Source organism: Salvia splendens, chromosome 21, assembly GCF_004379255.2.
Source record: "Salvia splendens isolate huo1 chromosome 21, SspV2, whole genome shotgun sequence".
NCBI lineage: Eukaryota > Viridiplantae > Streptophyta > Magnoliopsida > Lamiales > Lamiaceae > Salvia > Salvia splendens.
This window is the reverse complement of record NC_056052.1, coordinates 18,091,423-18,107,823: the sequence shown is the minus strand read 5'-3', so window position 1 is coordinate 18,107,823 and position 16,401 is coordinate 18,091,423. Positions and strand designations below refer to the sequence as shown.

Genomic DNA, 16,401 nt, shown 5'->3' with positions numbered 1-16,401 from the left:
GCAATTTGGCGTTGAGAAGAGTTCATCCTCGCACGCCACTCTCTCTTTCTAAAAACGCATGTGCTCTGCTTCCTCCTTCCGCCATTTCCACTTCCAGACAAGGAACCGATAAACCCCTGTAAAACCCTCTTATTTACAGCCGCCAATTAACCCCTCATTTTTTCTTTTTCTTTTTTTCTTCAAAGTTATCAAGACGGCAACTTTTCGAGGCATTGTCACTCACAGAGCTAGCAACAAGCTAGGCAGAGCCATACCTAAAATGGGCTTCTCTGCGCCCACCGCCCCCTTCCGCCCCTCTTCGCTTTGCCCGCCCTATTTCTGGTTTTGCCGCTCTTGCGTTCACTTCTACTCCGTTTCTTCTTCCACCAGAGTTTTCTGCAGGTTCGCCTCCTTTTCTTCATTGTTGACTCTCTAAACAAGTTTTTCTTTTGATTTTGGATGCTTTCTTCATCTTCCGAAACTGTTGAAATCTGTGTATGTTGTTTATGAGACTAGGTAGATGTGTATTGTTAGTGGATTGAGATTTTTTGATGCTGTTTTATACTGGGGAAAAGCCTTTTATCTTGTAATGTCTTATAAATTCGCACACGTCTTGCAAACGGGCCAGAGAAATCGAACATAGAGTACTGATGCACAATGGATTTTGGCCATCCGAGGTTGTTTGAGGGGTGAACACATTTAATTCAATGTTTTCCAGAATTTTTAACACTTGGTTTTTTGCTAATTTTTATTTTAAGTCGTTTAGGGTTTACTGTGGAAATTGTTTTTTAGAGGCAGCTTAAATAGATTCAAGAAACTAGAGTTTCTTCAAACTTTTGTTCTGTTTTCTCTTGGTTCGGTAACTCTCATGGGGCTTCGACACCATTTTTATGAGCAATGATAGTTGGGGAAGTATGTCATTTCATTATGCTACCACGAGCATTGTAGCTCAATAGTTTTCCTCATGTATGTAAGGGTGAGAGACTAGGGTACGAGCCCCAGTCCCCCCATCATCCAACTAAAAGAAAACTTGCCATACTGTGCTTGAATATAGACTAAGACATAATGTTTTGCAGGCTGGAAGATAAAGCAAGCCAAAGTGCTCAGAGGGGGATCCCTAATGGAGCTATCAGTGCTGATGTGCTCGAATTAAACCAAAAATCGAGCTACAGCACGTTTCAGCACAACGATAATCAAATGCATTATCGAGATAGGAGTGATTTTGCGTATAGGTGGAAAAATTCGTCTTTATATAGAGAGGCGGAAGCAATAGAGGAAGACGGTCAAGGAATTTTGGAAGTATTAAATACTGCACAAGCTGCCAACGACTGGGGGCATACCATTGAAGACTGGGGTAAAGCCACCGAAGAATGTAGGAAAAACAAGAGACTATTTGCTCATGGGAACAATACATCTGCAAAGCTTAAAACAAATACAGGAGATAATAGGAGAAAAACAATAGTACGTTATTCATAATACGGGCAAAGCATTGAAGTCATTTCTTTCATTGAAAGCTTTCACATTGTTAAATGCCATTCTCCGAGCTTTTCTGATCACGGGAAAATTGTTTGTTTTGCAGTATGAAGAAGGGAGAGCATTAAGCAGGAAGGAGACACAATATACTGGAAATGGCAGGCAACATGTGCATCATATTTCCCATAACCAGATATCTCTAGGTCACGTTGGATCTCGTGTAGTTTCTTACCCAAATCATGATAAAAAGATAGTTTCGGAGGGCCATGTAATGACAATAGAGGCTCATCCAAGCTCCTTGGGAAGTAAGAGAGTTAAAGGTCCCAAACCTGACAAGGATGAAGTATTCAATATTAAAGAAACTGCTTCTACTGACAATGAAGTTGTTCCAAGTGATGACGTTGCTGAACCTTTCAGTGAGAAAATTAATCAGCCTGAGTACTCTGAACTTCATGAGAGACTTAGCCAGGTCTATGAAAAGGTTCTTCTTGTTGATAGCATACATGCTGCTAGGGAAGTAGTCCATCTACTCACTACTCAATACAAGGATCTTGTTCACGCATGTGATACAGAGGCATGTATAGCTTTATTGTAAATTCAAAATCTAAATATATGCTTTTTATACCATTTTTGGGAAAATTCTGGCCACTGCTTAGTGCTCACTTTCTCTTTGATTTTTATTACTGTAGGTAGCAAATATTGATGTTAAAGAAGAAACACCCGTAGATCATGGTGAAGTGATATGTTTCAGCATATACTCTGGCCCAGAAGCTGATTTTGGTAATGGAAAGTCCTGTATCTGGGTAGATGTCCTTGATGGAGGTGGCAAGGGTCTTATCAAAGAATTTGCACCATTTTTTGAAGATCCGTCCATTAAAAAAGTATTTCATTGTTTTGTTGTTTCATTATTCGTTATTAATGTTCTATTGTTCCTCTGCGATAATTTTATCCAATCAGGGCACCCTTCAGCCTGGTATAAGGAGATTTAAATTTATAAATATAATCCAACTCCCCCTTAACTTTTTGCAGGTGTGGCACAACTACAGCTTTGATAGTCATATAATAGAGAATTATGGGCTTAAACTTTCTGGTTTCTATGCTGATACAATGCACATGGCTCGATTGTGGAACTCCTCTCGACGAACAGAGGGAGGGTACTCTTTGGAAGCACTCACAAGAGATCCCGCTGTCATGTCTGATGCTAAGAAAGGCCCTGGAGAAAAAGTTCTTGGGAAGGTGTCAATGAAGAATATTTTTGGTCGGAAAAAACTTAAGAAAGATGGATCTGAGGGTAAAATAATTGTCATTCCTCCTGTTAAAGAGTTACAACGAGATGAGAGAAAATTATGGATTTGTTATTCTGCTCTGGATTCGATTAGCACATTGAGCCTGTATGAAAGCCTGATGAAGAAATTGTTGAAAACTCCTTGGTCTGTTGATGGACAATACCAAGGGTCAATGTTTGACAACTACTGTAAGTATTTACGTCCATTTGGGGAGCTCCTTGTTAAAATGGAGAGAGAGGGAATGCTGGTCGATCGTTCTTATCTTGCTGAAATTGAGAAGGTTGCTAAAGTAGAGCAGCAGATAGCTGCTGATAGATTTCGCAAGTGGGCCTCTAAACTTTGCCCTGATGCAAAAGACATGAATGTGGGGAGTGATGCACAGTTGCGTCAGTTATTCTTTGGTGGTATGCAGAACAGGTACTACCATTCCTTTGAAAGAATCTAAATTGATACCTTTGTTGTTGAAAGCCAATAATAATGAGCATACACTTATTCTTTGTTATTTTATTTGCAGAAAGGATCCAAATGAATTCCTTCCAGTGAAGAAAGAATTTAAAATTCCCAATGTGGATAATATAATTGAAGAGGGCAAAAAGAAAGCCACAAAATTTCGTAAAATCGTATTGAGTAAGCCTGAAGGTGTGAACATGGTAGCTGATAAGTTCACTCCAAGTGGGTGGCCTTCTGTTAGTGGGGATGCTTTGAAGACTCTTGCTGGTAAGGTCTCTGCAGACTTTGATTTCTTGGATGAAGAGGATGAAGAAGAACTTCCCGAAGAAGAGAACCAAATCTCCTCGATGGACAATGGAGCGCCCCAAAGTGTAGACAGAGATATATCTGCTTATGGAACTGCTTACTCTGCATTTGGTGGCGGACAGGCGGGAATTGAAGCTTGTCATGCCATTGCTGCTCTATGTGAAGTTTGCTCAATTGATTCTTTGATATCCAACTTTATTCTCCCATTGCAGGTTTTCTTCACTTGATTGATTATATTGCTGATTACATTATAAATGTCTTTTGTGTTTGACATTTGCTCTGTAGTTATTTTACCTACTTCTTTTGGGCCTTTTTTCTGATTGAATTTTGGCTGCAGTGGGTGCACAAATATGAGCTTTTGAGCGTTTTAAAATACGACTCTTTAAAAGGTTTAAAGAATTATATTCTATATATGCTGTTGTAAGTTAGTTTTGCCAACCCTACCCCATCGAAATATTGTTTTACATGTGGATTTTTTTTAGTTAGTTTGAGATGCTTCTCTATAGTACAATTTTTTCTCATTTGCTGCATTGATAAATTATTGCTTCTCAAGTCATATCCAGACTTTTCTCTGGATACCTTTATGATGTCACAATAAAATAAACAGGTTATCTTTTACCATGTTACCTGGTTAGTTTATTGACTACGTCAGTAAGAATTTTCACGTTTATTTCTTTTTCTATTTTTTTCGGGATTTTCTCGGATTGGGTTTTGGTTATAGTGGTTGTAAAACATAAGTTTTAAGTTTTTAAGACACCTCTTTCTGGAAGGATAAGAGAATTTTATCCTAAATTTCCTACAGAAGATTTGAGGGATATCTCCATTAACCTGTCATAAGTTTTGTGTAAATCTACCGGGATTCTGTTAAGAATGTGCAAATTTTGTAATGATTCTGAAATGCCTTTATATGATGTTTCATCTACTGCATCAGTTACTTAGTTATGATGTTTGCTGAACTATATATGATTTTCTATGAATAATTTTTTACGGACACAAGAAAAAACTATAAAAGCTCTTATAATAGATCCATCTTCATCAAGCGGCTTAGTGTGGCTAATGTTGTCTTTGCGGCTTACCTTGGATAGTTTAGTTATCATATCATCTCTTATCTTTTGGTTATTTGATGAGTGTCTGCTAGGACACTAATAGGAAATTTCTTATCTTCCTAACTCTGCTTTTCATTTTCCATCTCAGGGAAATCACATTTCAGGAAAGGATGGGAGAATCCACTGTTCTTTAAATATCAACACAGAAACTGGCCGACTGTCTGCTCGGCGACCTAATCTGCAGGTTTGTACAATTTTTTTACTGAAGCTTTGGATTTTAAGTGGCATTTGTATATTTACTTGAAAATCCACTCATCAAACAGAAGCACCAGTCATGTTTTCCTTTCTTGAAGTTGTTTCTGAGTTTTGTAACCTTTACCTTCTAAAATCCAGAACCAACCCGCATTGGAGAAGGATCGTTACAAGATCCGTCAGGCATTTATAGCAGCACCTGGAAACTCTCTAATAGTTGCTGATTACGGACAGGTAATCACTCAAGGTCTCTTGATATATAGTCTTTTGTTTGGAGTTATTAGTTTTTCAGAAGATATAATCCAACATATTATATGCATATAGTTCAACCATATATCACTCTGAAACTATAATAATATGTATATAATGGGTGTTACTCTGATGATAAGATGAATAGATAAATATAGCACAATCTAATCTATCATTTAATTTGATGGATTGATTAATTTTGAACTTCTTTGACCATCTTGTTACTCAAATACTCAATTCTATGGGGGTGTTTACTTTGAGTGATATGACAGATTGATAAACATAATCTAAGCTAATCAACTGTTTACTTTCATGGATTGATTAATTTTGAACTTGTTTGACCATCTTATCCTTCAAATACTTCAATCTTATGTTTTATAAATAAAAACCCATCACACAAAGTGTGTTCAGAAAAGACCCTGTCTTTAAATATTTGGTCTCAATTCCAAGGTAACTAGCGTTCATAGGGAAAAAATACTAAATATTTCTATGTATTTTTCTGTTTCGGACAATCAGTTAGAGCTTAGGATTCTAGCTCATCTGGCCAACTGTAAGAGTATGCTTGAAGCTTTTAAAGCTGGTGGAGACTTCCACTCGAGAACTGCAATGAACATGTATCCACACATTCGTAAAGCTGTTGAGAATAAGGATGTGCTTCTTGAGTGGCATCCTCAACCTGGTGAAGATAAGCCTCCAGCCCCGTTGCTAAAGGTTTGCACTTGCAGTTTTCTCTTTGGCACACTTTTTTATGATGGATAAATAAACAGAAATTTTAAAGGCCACGACAAGGTCATTAACCACTCTACACACACTCTTTGGGGAACTTTTCGTTTATGACAACAGCAACTATATCAACATGTAGTTCATTGCCATTGCGCTCCTTGGTATCCAGATTTCTGGTGTGGGAAAACATAAGCTCTTCGAATCATGTAAAAATAGGAATAAATCTAATGCATATCACAGCCATTGACTAAGTACTATAGGTTATAGACTTTTCTGTCAGCTTGGAAATGGTAGGTCAATTCATATCTTCTAAGGTCAGCCTATTTCTATCAAGCGTCAAGTTAGATGGTTGAGATAGCAAAGTTAGCGATGTAGTCATGTATTTAGCTTTCTTACTGAATATGGTCTGTTGCTCGTGTCTAACTTAGGGCTTTGTAATAAGGGTTACCTTTAGTAATTGGATCTTTTGGATGATATTTCAGGATGCTTTTGGTTCAGAGAGAAGGAAAGCGAAGATGCTTAACTTTTCCATTGCATATGGAAAAACAACTGTTGGACTTGCTCGGGACTGGAAGGTAATAAATAGTTTCTCGAGAGCTTTCACTTCTTTGAAAAGTTTCGTTCCATGTTTGAACACTATATCTGTGCCATCAGGTTTCTCGTGAGGAAGCTCAGGAAACAGTTAATCTCTGGTACAGTGATAGACAAGAAGTGCTACACTGGCAGACACTACGCAAGAAACAAGCACATAACTATCACTGCGTTAATACGTTGCTAGGGCGGGCCCGCCACTTCCCATCTTTAAAGAATGCCAGCTCAGCACATAAAGCACACATCGAACGTGCTGCTATCAATACCCCTGTGCAGGTCCATGTTTCCCAGTGCCCTTCTAAATATGGTTTGAGGTTTAGGGCTATGCTTGGCTGTCCATATTATTGGGCCGTGTTGGCATCTAACACATATAACCTTGAAATATGCTGCAGGGAAGTGCTGCAGATGTCGCAATGTGTGCTATGTTGCAAATATCAAGAAACAAACGTTTGAAGGAGCTAGGATGGAGACTTCTGTTACAGGTAAGATTATTTATGAAGGCAAAATAATAGAAACAAGTTATAAAAATAAAGAAAACAATTAAGTTCTCTTAGGAAGATTTTGCTATTTAGGACTGATAGTATACCTGATTAATTTTATTTCATCTCTAGGAATTCCCCAATTGTAGCCCTTGCAATTGTATATGAATTCAACAAGTTATCTCAAATTGTAGAACTTATCAAGGGATTTAGGATATCCATTCATCTTCATACAATGAATTATGAATTTGGCTAATTCTGAAATAGTAAATGCCCCATTGTTCCGTTGGGCAGGTCCATGACGAAGTGATCCTAGAAGGGCCGACTGAATCTTCTGAGGAGGCCAAGGCAATTGTTGTAGATTGTATGTCAAAGCCTTTTGATGGGAAAAACATTCTTAGAGTTGGTTTGTCTGTTGATGCCAAATGTGCTCAGAGTTGGTATGCTGCCAAGTAGATGACGGCACGTGTTGGTATGATTTCCGGCTCCAAATTTTCTCTTGTTCTTGGTTCTTGGCCACCTATAAAATATGGTGCCAGTATGATCCTTTCTGTAATCTAGTAGGGATATAATTCTGTATATAATTTGGCTTCTTGTTTTTTTTCTTTCTGGTTCACACTACTGATATTCTTAAAGCAGAATTTCATGTTCTAGGTTTCAATTCCATGTATTTGCTTGTCTCCATATCTTAGTTTTGCACACCATAAAGAGATTCTTCTTGGTTTCTATTTTAAGACCTAGATCGTTTCACATCTAAATTAGATTAAGCTGTGGCTGGTGTGGCATTATTGTTATGTTCATGTGGAATATGCTAATGTGGGAAAAAAATGTTTTAACTATAAAAACATTGTTAAGACTTTTTTTTCCCATAGAATCAAATTAAGTTTATGTGCATAAACCCTATTTGTGGCAAAAAAGCATTTGTATAATTTGAACCAAGCAAAAATATTATTCCCCCGTTCTCTCATAGTTGAGGCAGAACTTTTCGACACGGAGTTTAGAAAAGATATGTTTAGTGTGTTAAGTAGATAGATAAAAAAGTAAGAGAATGAAAAAAGTAGAGAGTAAATAAAGTAGATAAAATAAAGTAAGAGGGTAAAATAAGAGTGAGAAAAAATGTTAATTATTACTCTTTCTGTCCTATAATAAGAGTCATATTTTGTCATTTTGGTTTGTTCCACAATAAGAATCATATTTTATTTTTACCATAAATGTTAAGTGGACCTCATATTCCACTAATATAAAAAAGTGGACCTTATATTTCACTACTTTTTCCAACCTACTATTCGTTATATTTCTTAAAACTCGTTCACACACCAAATATGACTCCTATTGTAGAATGGAGGGAGTACTATATATAGAAATGACGCAACTCGTAACTTCCAAAATAAAAAAAATAACTCTAACTATGAGAAAACGGAAAGAATAGTATATTCATACAAGTAATCTTTTATAGTATTCAAAACTATATAAATTAGCCCAACTTTTTGGGATCTTCACTCTTCTATTTTGACTCTCCATACATCATTTTATTATATCTTGTGTTTAAAAAAAGTCTCTTATAGAAGTACATAAGGAATAACAGTATTAAATACTCCATCCGTCCCATAATAATTGTCACTCTTTTTCATTTCGGTCCGTCCCACAATAATTGTCACACTTCATTTTTACCCTAAATAGTAAATAAGTCTCACATTCCACTAACTCACTTTACTCACATTCTATTACAAAACCAATATAAAAAAAGTGGGTTCCACATTCCACTAACTTTTCCAACTAACTTTTCTTTACATTTCTTTAAACTCGTACCCACAATAAGAGTGACAATTTACATTTCTTAAAACTCGTGCTCACAATAAGAGTGACAATTATTATGGGACGGAGGGAGTATTTATCTAGGTGCTAGTTTTCCCCTAAATCTAGAGTAAATCACAATGAAATTGAATTAATCCAGAATAGCCCTAACTCCAATAATATGTTATGAATGATCAGGACCCTGCGAAAAAAACAAAATAAAAGAGAATAAGCACAAGATCTTCACATTTTGGCATCAATAGGTTGTAAATTTCGCACTGCGTTAATTTTTGATAGTGATGAATCACAGACAGGGTACAATTGTTGGTTGGGCTACTGTGTATATTAATTAATTAATTACTTCAAATTTAATGAAATTGCTTTTGATTGAACTAATCCAACAAAGAAAGTGATGTTGACGCACAGCAACCCTACCTCTTATCTTAAAAATAAAAGACTGAATTAAAAAAAACACTCCTATGTATGGACGTTCGAACACTGAAGGTACCTATGTTTTAAAAAATGTAACAAACCCCTCTACGCATTAATATAATACTCCCTCCGTTCCTTGTTAATAGAGGCATTTCTTTTCGGCACGGAGTTTAAGAATAGTGTGTTAAATGGATGATGAAAAAAGTAAGAGAGAGTAAAGTAAGAGAGATGAAGAAAGAATAAAGTAAAAAGAAGAATTACTTTTTGCTAAAAATAGAAATGACTCAATTACCTTGGAACTTCCCAAAATAGAAAAATGACTCTATTAACATGGAACGGAGGGAGTATCATTTAAGGTTCTTTTTCAACTGTTTTTTGTCTTCCATGCCCTTCTGACCCTCCTTTCTTTCCAAAGTGACACATAGGGCATTTCAGTCTTTCCATTTATTCATCATTTATTTTAGTATATAAAATTTGATGAATTAACATACATAACAATTCTGATTATGAGGTGTGTTATATTGCTAACTAATCCTTAAATTACTAACTACAACTAAATGATAGGCATTAGATTTTCAAATCAAGGGCAAAGATCATTCAAGCCCGAGTATCAATATCATGCATAAAAAATGTCAATTAGGGTAATAATATCAATTAACAACAAATTAGTTATAACTAACTTTTAAAAAATATCTGAAAACTTTAAATGCATATAATTATCTCGATTTAAATTATTTTTCGCACAACTTATTTCAAATTAAAGATAATTTTATAAGGATTCTAACGAGATCATACATGTATATATTTCGATGTCAAAATTTATTAAAATTTTCGTGAATATTCATAAATTCCGTAAAGCAGCTTTATGTCAATACGCCTTACATAATATGTCAATATAGTGCTTGTACAATGTCAATATGAAATTGTGTTGATATTGGCAGGTCTTCATGTTGATATATTTAATACACTATATTGATATTGTATTCTTAAACCCTAAATTGATAGTTATAATTATCTTTTCAAAATTAAAAAATGAAAAACGAAATAACACATGACAATTTATAGACCATTAAATCTCTAAAATCCTATGATTTTAAAGTAGTTGTAGTTAGAAATTAAGGGATGAGTTAGCAATTGATCACATCCCTTCTGATTATTATATCACCATATTACATGATTTATGATTTTAATTAAAAAAAATTATTTATAAAAACATATTTAATTAAAATAAAACATAAATCATTCCTATGATAACGGACAAGATACATAGAATTGATAATTATTTTAATTTATCAATTTAATTAAATTTAAAATGTTTATGCAATAAATGAAAATAATATTTTAATATAAAATAAACATATTATATGGTAATAAAAAGGAAAAAAAATTGGGTTAGCGACATAGATGGGGACAACAGAGCCATGGAAGGAGGACTGAGGACTTGGTGTCGAAGAATTGGGTGTTGGAGAGGGAGAAAGATGAGTGTTGTTGTAGCCATGCCATTGATGGGATAAGATGAGAGAACACATAGATAAGAGAAGTCATAAATAATACTCCATCCGTCCCGCACTACTCGCACTTATTTCCTTTTTGGGCGTCCCAAGTTACTTGCACTCTTTCCATTTTTAGTAAAAAATTTCAACTACAACCGTCATTTTTGACTTTCCTATACACTCATTCCTTAATCTCCGAGCCGAAAAGGAAATGAGCGAGTAGCCCGGGACGGAGGGAGTAGTAATAAAATGAGGTTTACACTGTAATTATCTGTGTGTTCACTATTTTCACTATTTTGAGTCTTTTTTCACTATAACGAAACAAACACATAACTCGTGTTTGTTATAGTGTAATTTATATGTGTTTTTACTTCTCTTATTTATGACTTCTCTTCTCTTTTTTCACTATTTTGAGTCTACGAGTCTTTTTTCACTATTTTGAGTCTTTTTTCACTATTGATGAAAAATTACACTGTAAACCATGACTACAATGTAATTTTGTCACTATAACGCTAGAGGTATCCATGAACGCTAGAGAAGTTTGGTTACACTATAACGAAACAAACACATAACTCGTAGACTACATCGATAGCCGTGACCGTTTGTAGGCTTGTAGTAAATGAAAAAAAAATATTAGAAGTCATTGGAGTAAATCATTAGATCAGTTCCATAAAAATGAAATTAGTTAACTAAAATGAAGTTGTTTAATTAACAAATTAACCTGAAGTCGAGTATGATACATTGAACATGTGAGAATGGAATAACCATGGCGGATCTGGCCTCGAGCCTTTAAATTTTAGGGGTAGGTTTATGGAAAGCGACTGATATACACTAGATTTACTACTTTCCCTACCGCATTCCCATCATTTTTTCTTCCATCTCCACAATTTGCTTCCTCTGCAAAGCTGCTGTTTTTCTCTCTTGGTAAATCTTTTGTTCTTCATAACTGCATTCCTCAAATTTTGTCTATTTCCATGTTCAGTATACAATTTTATTGTTTTCTGATGACTGCCCTCTTAATTTTCTCATCTGTTCGTCTCTAATCTTAAGACCATTTATGCGTATTCAAATTCAAATTGCTATTTAATTTTTTCTTTGGATAACTCTCCTGCGTCGATTGAGCATTTTTTTTATCATGGTTGGTTTTCGCATATTATCGAACTGGTTTCTTTGGATTAATGGAGAATTGACAGATGATCAAAGTATTTAGGAAACTAGTATTAGACGAATAAATAAAATCATAGTAGTATTCAGTTTTTGGGGATAATCAGTGTTGAACCACTTTCTTATCTGCATTTTCAACTCCCACATTATGTTTGGACTTGGAAGTCTACTTATTGTAGACTCCGCACTGAATGTGCTTCTCTCGTATAATTGTAGAGGCTCCCCCACTTCTGGGGAGAATTTAGGCTGTTCAAGATTAAGAAAGTGAAAAACCAATGGCCGTTGTTTTATCGTGATTAAGAAACTGTACATGAAACCATGTTTTGTGTGATTAGTAGCTCGAGCAACAGTTTCTAAGTTTGCATACAATTTGGCATATTAATTGTTAAGCTTGGAAAAGTTGAAGCCATTGTGTACACATGTTTGTCAATGACCTGAGAGTGATTACAGTTGTGCCTTCTCCTAACAATCGAACGGCTTAAGAAGTTGTCTATCCATTTATGGAAACAAGTTACTACAAATGTGAAAAGAACAATAAAACCATTCTCAATAAATTATCCTTTAGTCACTGAAGCAATGCAGTTCTTTAGCCATGGAAGGATTTCACTGATCAAGTAGAGCCTAAAACACGGAACCTGCTTAGTTTTATTTTGCTTTTCTTGTTTCCTTGATTCTTTTATACTATATATCTATATATTTTTTCTAATTGAGGATCTTCTCCTTGCATTTCTAAGAATGTCTCGGATTATTTTCTCGATCTGCTCTCTTAAATGTAGAAGTTGTTGGTTGGTTTGTTGTTCCTTTTCCAAGAAAAAGGTGCAAAAAAGATGTCTAACCGTCATGCATATAGGCCCAGGAGTAATTCTCATTGGCATTAGTATATATATGTCTCCTCTTATGCCTTAAGACATTAACGTTTCAGTGAAAACAATGCATCACATCATACATTCCTCATAATTGTTATGTTAAATCTGAGATGCCATGTAGTAATATTTACTTAATTACTTCCGTCATTATAATATTGACATTCTGGGAGATGCTCTTATGCAGGCTATTGAACAAATCTTGAAGAACCTATTATTTGATCTTTTTTGCTCAATAGCTTGCTATGGCTCAGAAACTTGAAGCTATTAGGGGCGGTGGAGGTTCTATCAAAGTAGGTACAACTGGGACAATAAGTGCCTTAATGTCCAGAGAACTCGAATCTGCAAAATCTGCATCTCAGTTGCCTTGTCCGTGCACATCTGTCCCTGCTTCAACTGTTGATGCAACTCCAAGAAGATTGAAACAAGGAACGTCAGCAGACGAAGCTAGCAGTAGCAGCAGCAGCAGAGGCACTTTTGGAAACCATAAGGACCTCGATAATTCAAGGAGGAAGCACGGTACTCCTCAAATTCCCATGCTAACAGCATATGATGATACATCGGTAGATGGAACTCCTATAAGAAAAAAGGGATCCAAGAAAGGTCAGGGTATGGTTGAAATAGTCGACATAAAATGCAGAAATCCCATCGCACACCGTCTAAAGAAGCTCAGCTTCTCGAAACTACCTGACAGTAATGCCTAAGGTTTGTATCCTCTTGAGATTTCATCTTTCAGATTTTTGTAGGCGAATACAGAGAACGAACTTGGCTGAATATTGACGTTTGCTACTTCGATCACAGAACACACACTTGGTAGAAGCCTCTTGCCTCCTCCTCTCTTTTTTCTCCTGGGAATGGCGATCACTGAATCAAGCTTTGGTTTGAAGAACTCGTCTGTCAAAGGGAGTTTATTGTGGCATGGTTTCTTCATGCTGCTCGCGTCGCCTAAATCAAGGCGGCTGAAGTGATCTATTTCTTTCATGATGAGAGATCCAACGGTACCTCTAGTCCCTATCGCCACCGGATCAGATTTCGCTGCTTCTGTTTTTTCAGGTGCAGGGCCAAGACTAGGTGGTATCTGGGTCATCTTTTGTGGGAGATGCATGTCGTTGGAGACAGGGCCGGGTTGGAGGATGGGCACTTGCTTAGGATGTGAGGTATAATAGAGTAAACAGTCTTGTTCTTGGTTTCTGGTTTGAGACATATTTCTTAAGCTTATTTATAAGAGGAGTAAAGAGTCTCTGCTAGCCCTTCTAACTGTCTATGCCTGCAATTTAAATGTGAAGTACAATAATTTGCTACTAGCTGCTTCATTTAGCATCTCATAATTGCCAGTTTTGATTGCATTAGTTGAATTAGAGGTATTAACTGGAAAATGAGGAGTTTTATTACCAATTATTTTGCTGTTAAAATGAGAAAATTTGTGGAATATGCTGAGTCCAACTGTCATGCAAATCAATAGATTTAAAATGCTAGAATTCGGTATTACTCCTTCTATTTCCTAAAAATAGAAATTCCTTCCTTTTTAGTCCATTTCCTAAAAATTGAAACTCCCCATTTAGGAAATGGACCCCACAATCTAGTAACACTAATTTCACTGTTTTTTCTCTTCCTCTCTCATATTTTACCAATTTTGCATTAAAAACCGTGCCGTTTCCAAAGTTCTTACTTTTAGGAACCGGAGGGAGTATTATTTATGTTGGCACGAACCATGATCATGTGCTTTTTGGTTGAGTAATTTTAGGGGTTTTTTGTTCATGGGAAGCATATGAAATGTCCACCTATATCATGTGAATTCAATCTTTGTCATGAAATTGATAGTAACAGCACTTTTTTATATATGTAAGTAATATTATGATAAGCAGCTATAAGATATTATTCAAATATAAAACTCACACTTGATTTAAATTTAGCAGACTGAATGAAAGTATAACTAAGAATAACTTTTTTGTTATTTTTTGAAAGAGGTAAGTGATGATTAGATTCAACCATATTTGAGCAATGTTATAACTTGTAGTAGTACATGTGAAGAAGAGTGAGCATAAATGAACAACCCAGTTATGCTGGAGAATTAATTAGTTACTAGTACTATATAACAGACTTTTTAAAATGAACTAGTATAGGGGTTGTTCGGTTCTCATGACTATTTGTGATTAAAGGGTACGACTGATCTTATCTCTTGGCCCGCCATAATCAAATCATATTGTAGTTTATCTCATATAGTATGTTATTATTATTATCTTATCTAACTAACCGAACGCTACCATAAAGATGGTACATCTATCTACATGGATGTGGATGGAACTTCGCGTCTAGATTCAACCCGGTAGTGACAGCTCCAAAACCCGAAAATGGGGGAATCAAACGGGCCATGAGCATTATCCATGGTGCATATGTTGGCAATATCATGTCTTCTACCCTTCACTATAGATTCAATCAATTCATGGCAATATTATAATACCTTAATCTCGATCTAACGAATGCTACAAGTGAAGGTTGATTTTCCAGAAGGAAGGGCCGTTTCTACGTTAGAATATCTCATTCGATTTAATTATCCAAGAGTTTAAAAAACTACTTAATTATCTACACTGACTAGTTCAAATTCATCTTATCCATGAGTACAATTTTTACAATGTCCAACAAAGCATTTTCCCACTTGTCCTTTCTTTTAAATTCTATCCAATTTCCACTCTATATGATTGACTTTCAATTAGCTTAGCATGAGCTCTAAAATTTCATTCCTCTTCTTTGTTTTTTAATAGTAACTACTTACTCCAATATAGCCTAGTATTTTCCCTTATTTCCATTCATAGTTAATCATTGTTTTAATATTTTAATCATTTCCTAACGAATTAGATTAATTAAAATTTGAACAACAAGAAAATTCTCTCTACAATTATATAATATATTATTAATTAGATTATTAAAATCATTACATACTACTACTTTTGATAACAAGTATTTTGTGCGCTCTTTTTTCTTTTGTTTTTTTATTCTTATCTCACTAGTTGCACACTTGCACATTTTTATTTTAATTCAAGTCATTAAATTCTTATAAACTGTTCGATATATAAAGCTTGACCTTAGGTATAGTTATCCAACAGCCCCAATTCCAGTCAACTGCACACACAACAAGACATCATATTTTTATTACAGAGGGAACATCTTTTTTAGTCCACAAACTTTGTCAAAATATTATTTTATGCCCGTAAACTTTGAAAATATCATTTTAGGTCCGTCAACTATGAGTTAATATCATTCTAAGTATATTTTTACTATTTACAAGTTTTTCTGGACGAAAATACCCTCAATACCTTCAAGGGTATATATTTTTAATAAAATTATCATATACTCATATTTTTTATGAATATCTTTACTATATATTTTTTATGAATTTCAAAATATAATTTAACCTTCAATATTATCACTTAATTTTGTGACATGCAAGAAATGTTCTTTATTCAACTTTTTATAATTAAAGAATTTCAAAATATTTTTAAGATATGTATACTCTTAAAATTAATGTCCCAGTCAATAGACGATACTTGAATACAGATATATTGATATTATTTTTAAATAATATATTAATATTCAAGTATCGTCTATTGACTGTGACATTAGTTTTACGAGTATACATATCTTAAAAATTCTTTAATTATATTGAATGTCACAAAATTAAGTGATAATATTGAATGTCAAATTATATTTAGAAAATTCGTTAAAAAATATGAGTATGTGATAAATTAATTAAAAATATATATCCTTCAAGGTATTGAGGGTATTTTCGTCCATAAAAACTTTGAAATAGTAAAAAAATACTT

The 16,401-nt window shown here is 34.7% G+C and overlaps 2 protein-coding genes across 2 annotated transcripts; both read left to right on the top strand.

Moving 5' to 3' along the window:
- Nucleotides 1-7,495, top strand: LOC121783359 (DNA polymerase I B, chloroplastic/mitochondrial-like). The gene is made up of 13 exons (XM_042181405.1): nucleotides 1-381; nucleotides 1,056-1,440; nucleotides 1,559-2,026; nucleotides 2,142-2,333; nucleotides 2,482-3,155; nucleotides 3,253-3,706; nucleotides 4,689-4,784; nucleotides 4,934-5,026; nucleotides 5,558-5,752; nucleotides 6,247-6,339; nucleotides 6,419-6,631; nucleotides 6,748-6,837; nucleotides 7,129-7,495. Exons 1-13 carry the CDS (start codon nucleotides 260-262, stop codon nucleotides 7,288-7,290), a joined length of 3,237 nt encoding a protein of 1,078 aa, XP_042037339.1. The 5' UTR covers nucleotides 1-259; the 3' UTR covers nucleotides 7,291-7,495.
- A 3,846-nt stretch (nucleotides 7,496-11,341) lies between these two features.
- Nucleotides 11,342-13,900, top strand: LOC121783389. Its single transcript, XM_042181448.1, has 2 exons — nucleotides 11,342-11,477; nucleotides 12,768-13,900. The coding sequence occupies exon 2, from the start codon at nucleotides 12,826-12,828 to the stop codon at nucleotides 13,282-13,284; it is 459 nt and encodes a 152-aa protein (XP_042037382.1). The 5' UTR covers nucleotides 11,342-11,477; nucleotides 12,768-12,825; the 3' UTR covers nucleotides 13,285-13,900.
- Nucleotides 13,901-16,401: the final 2,501 nt, after the last annotated feature.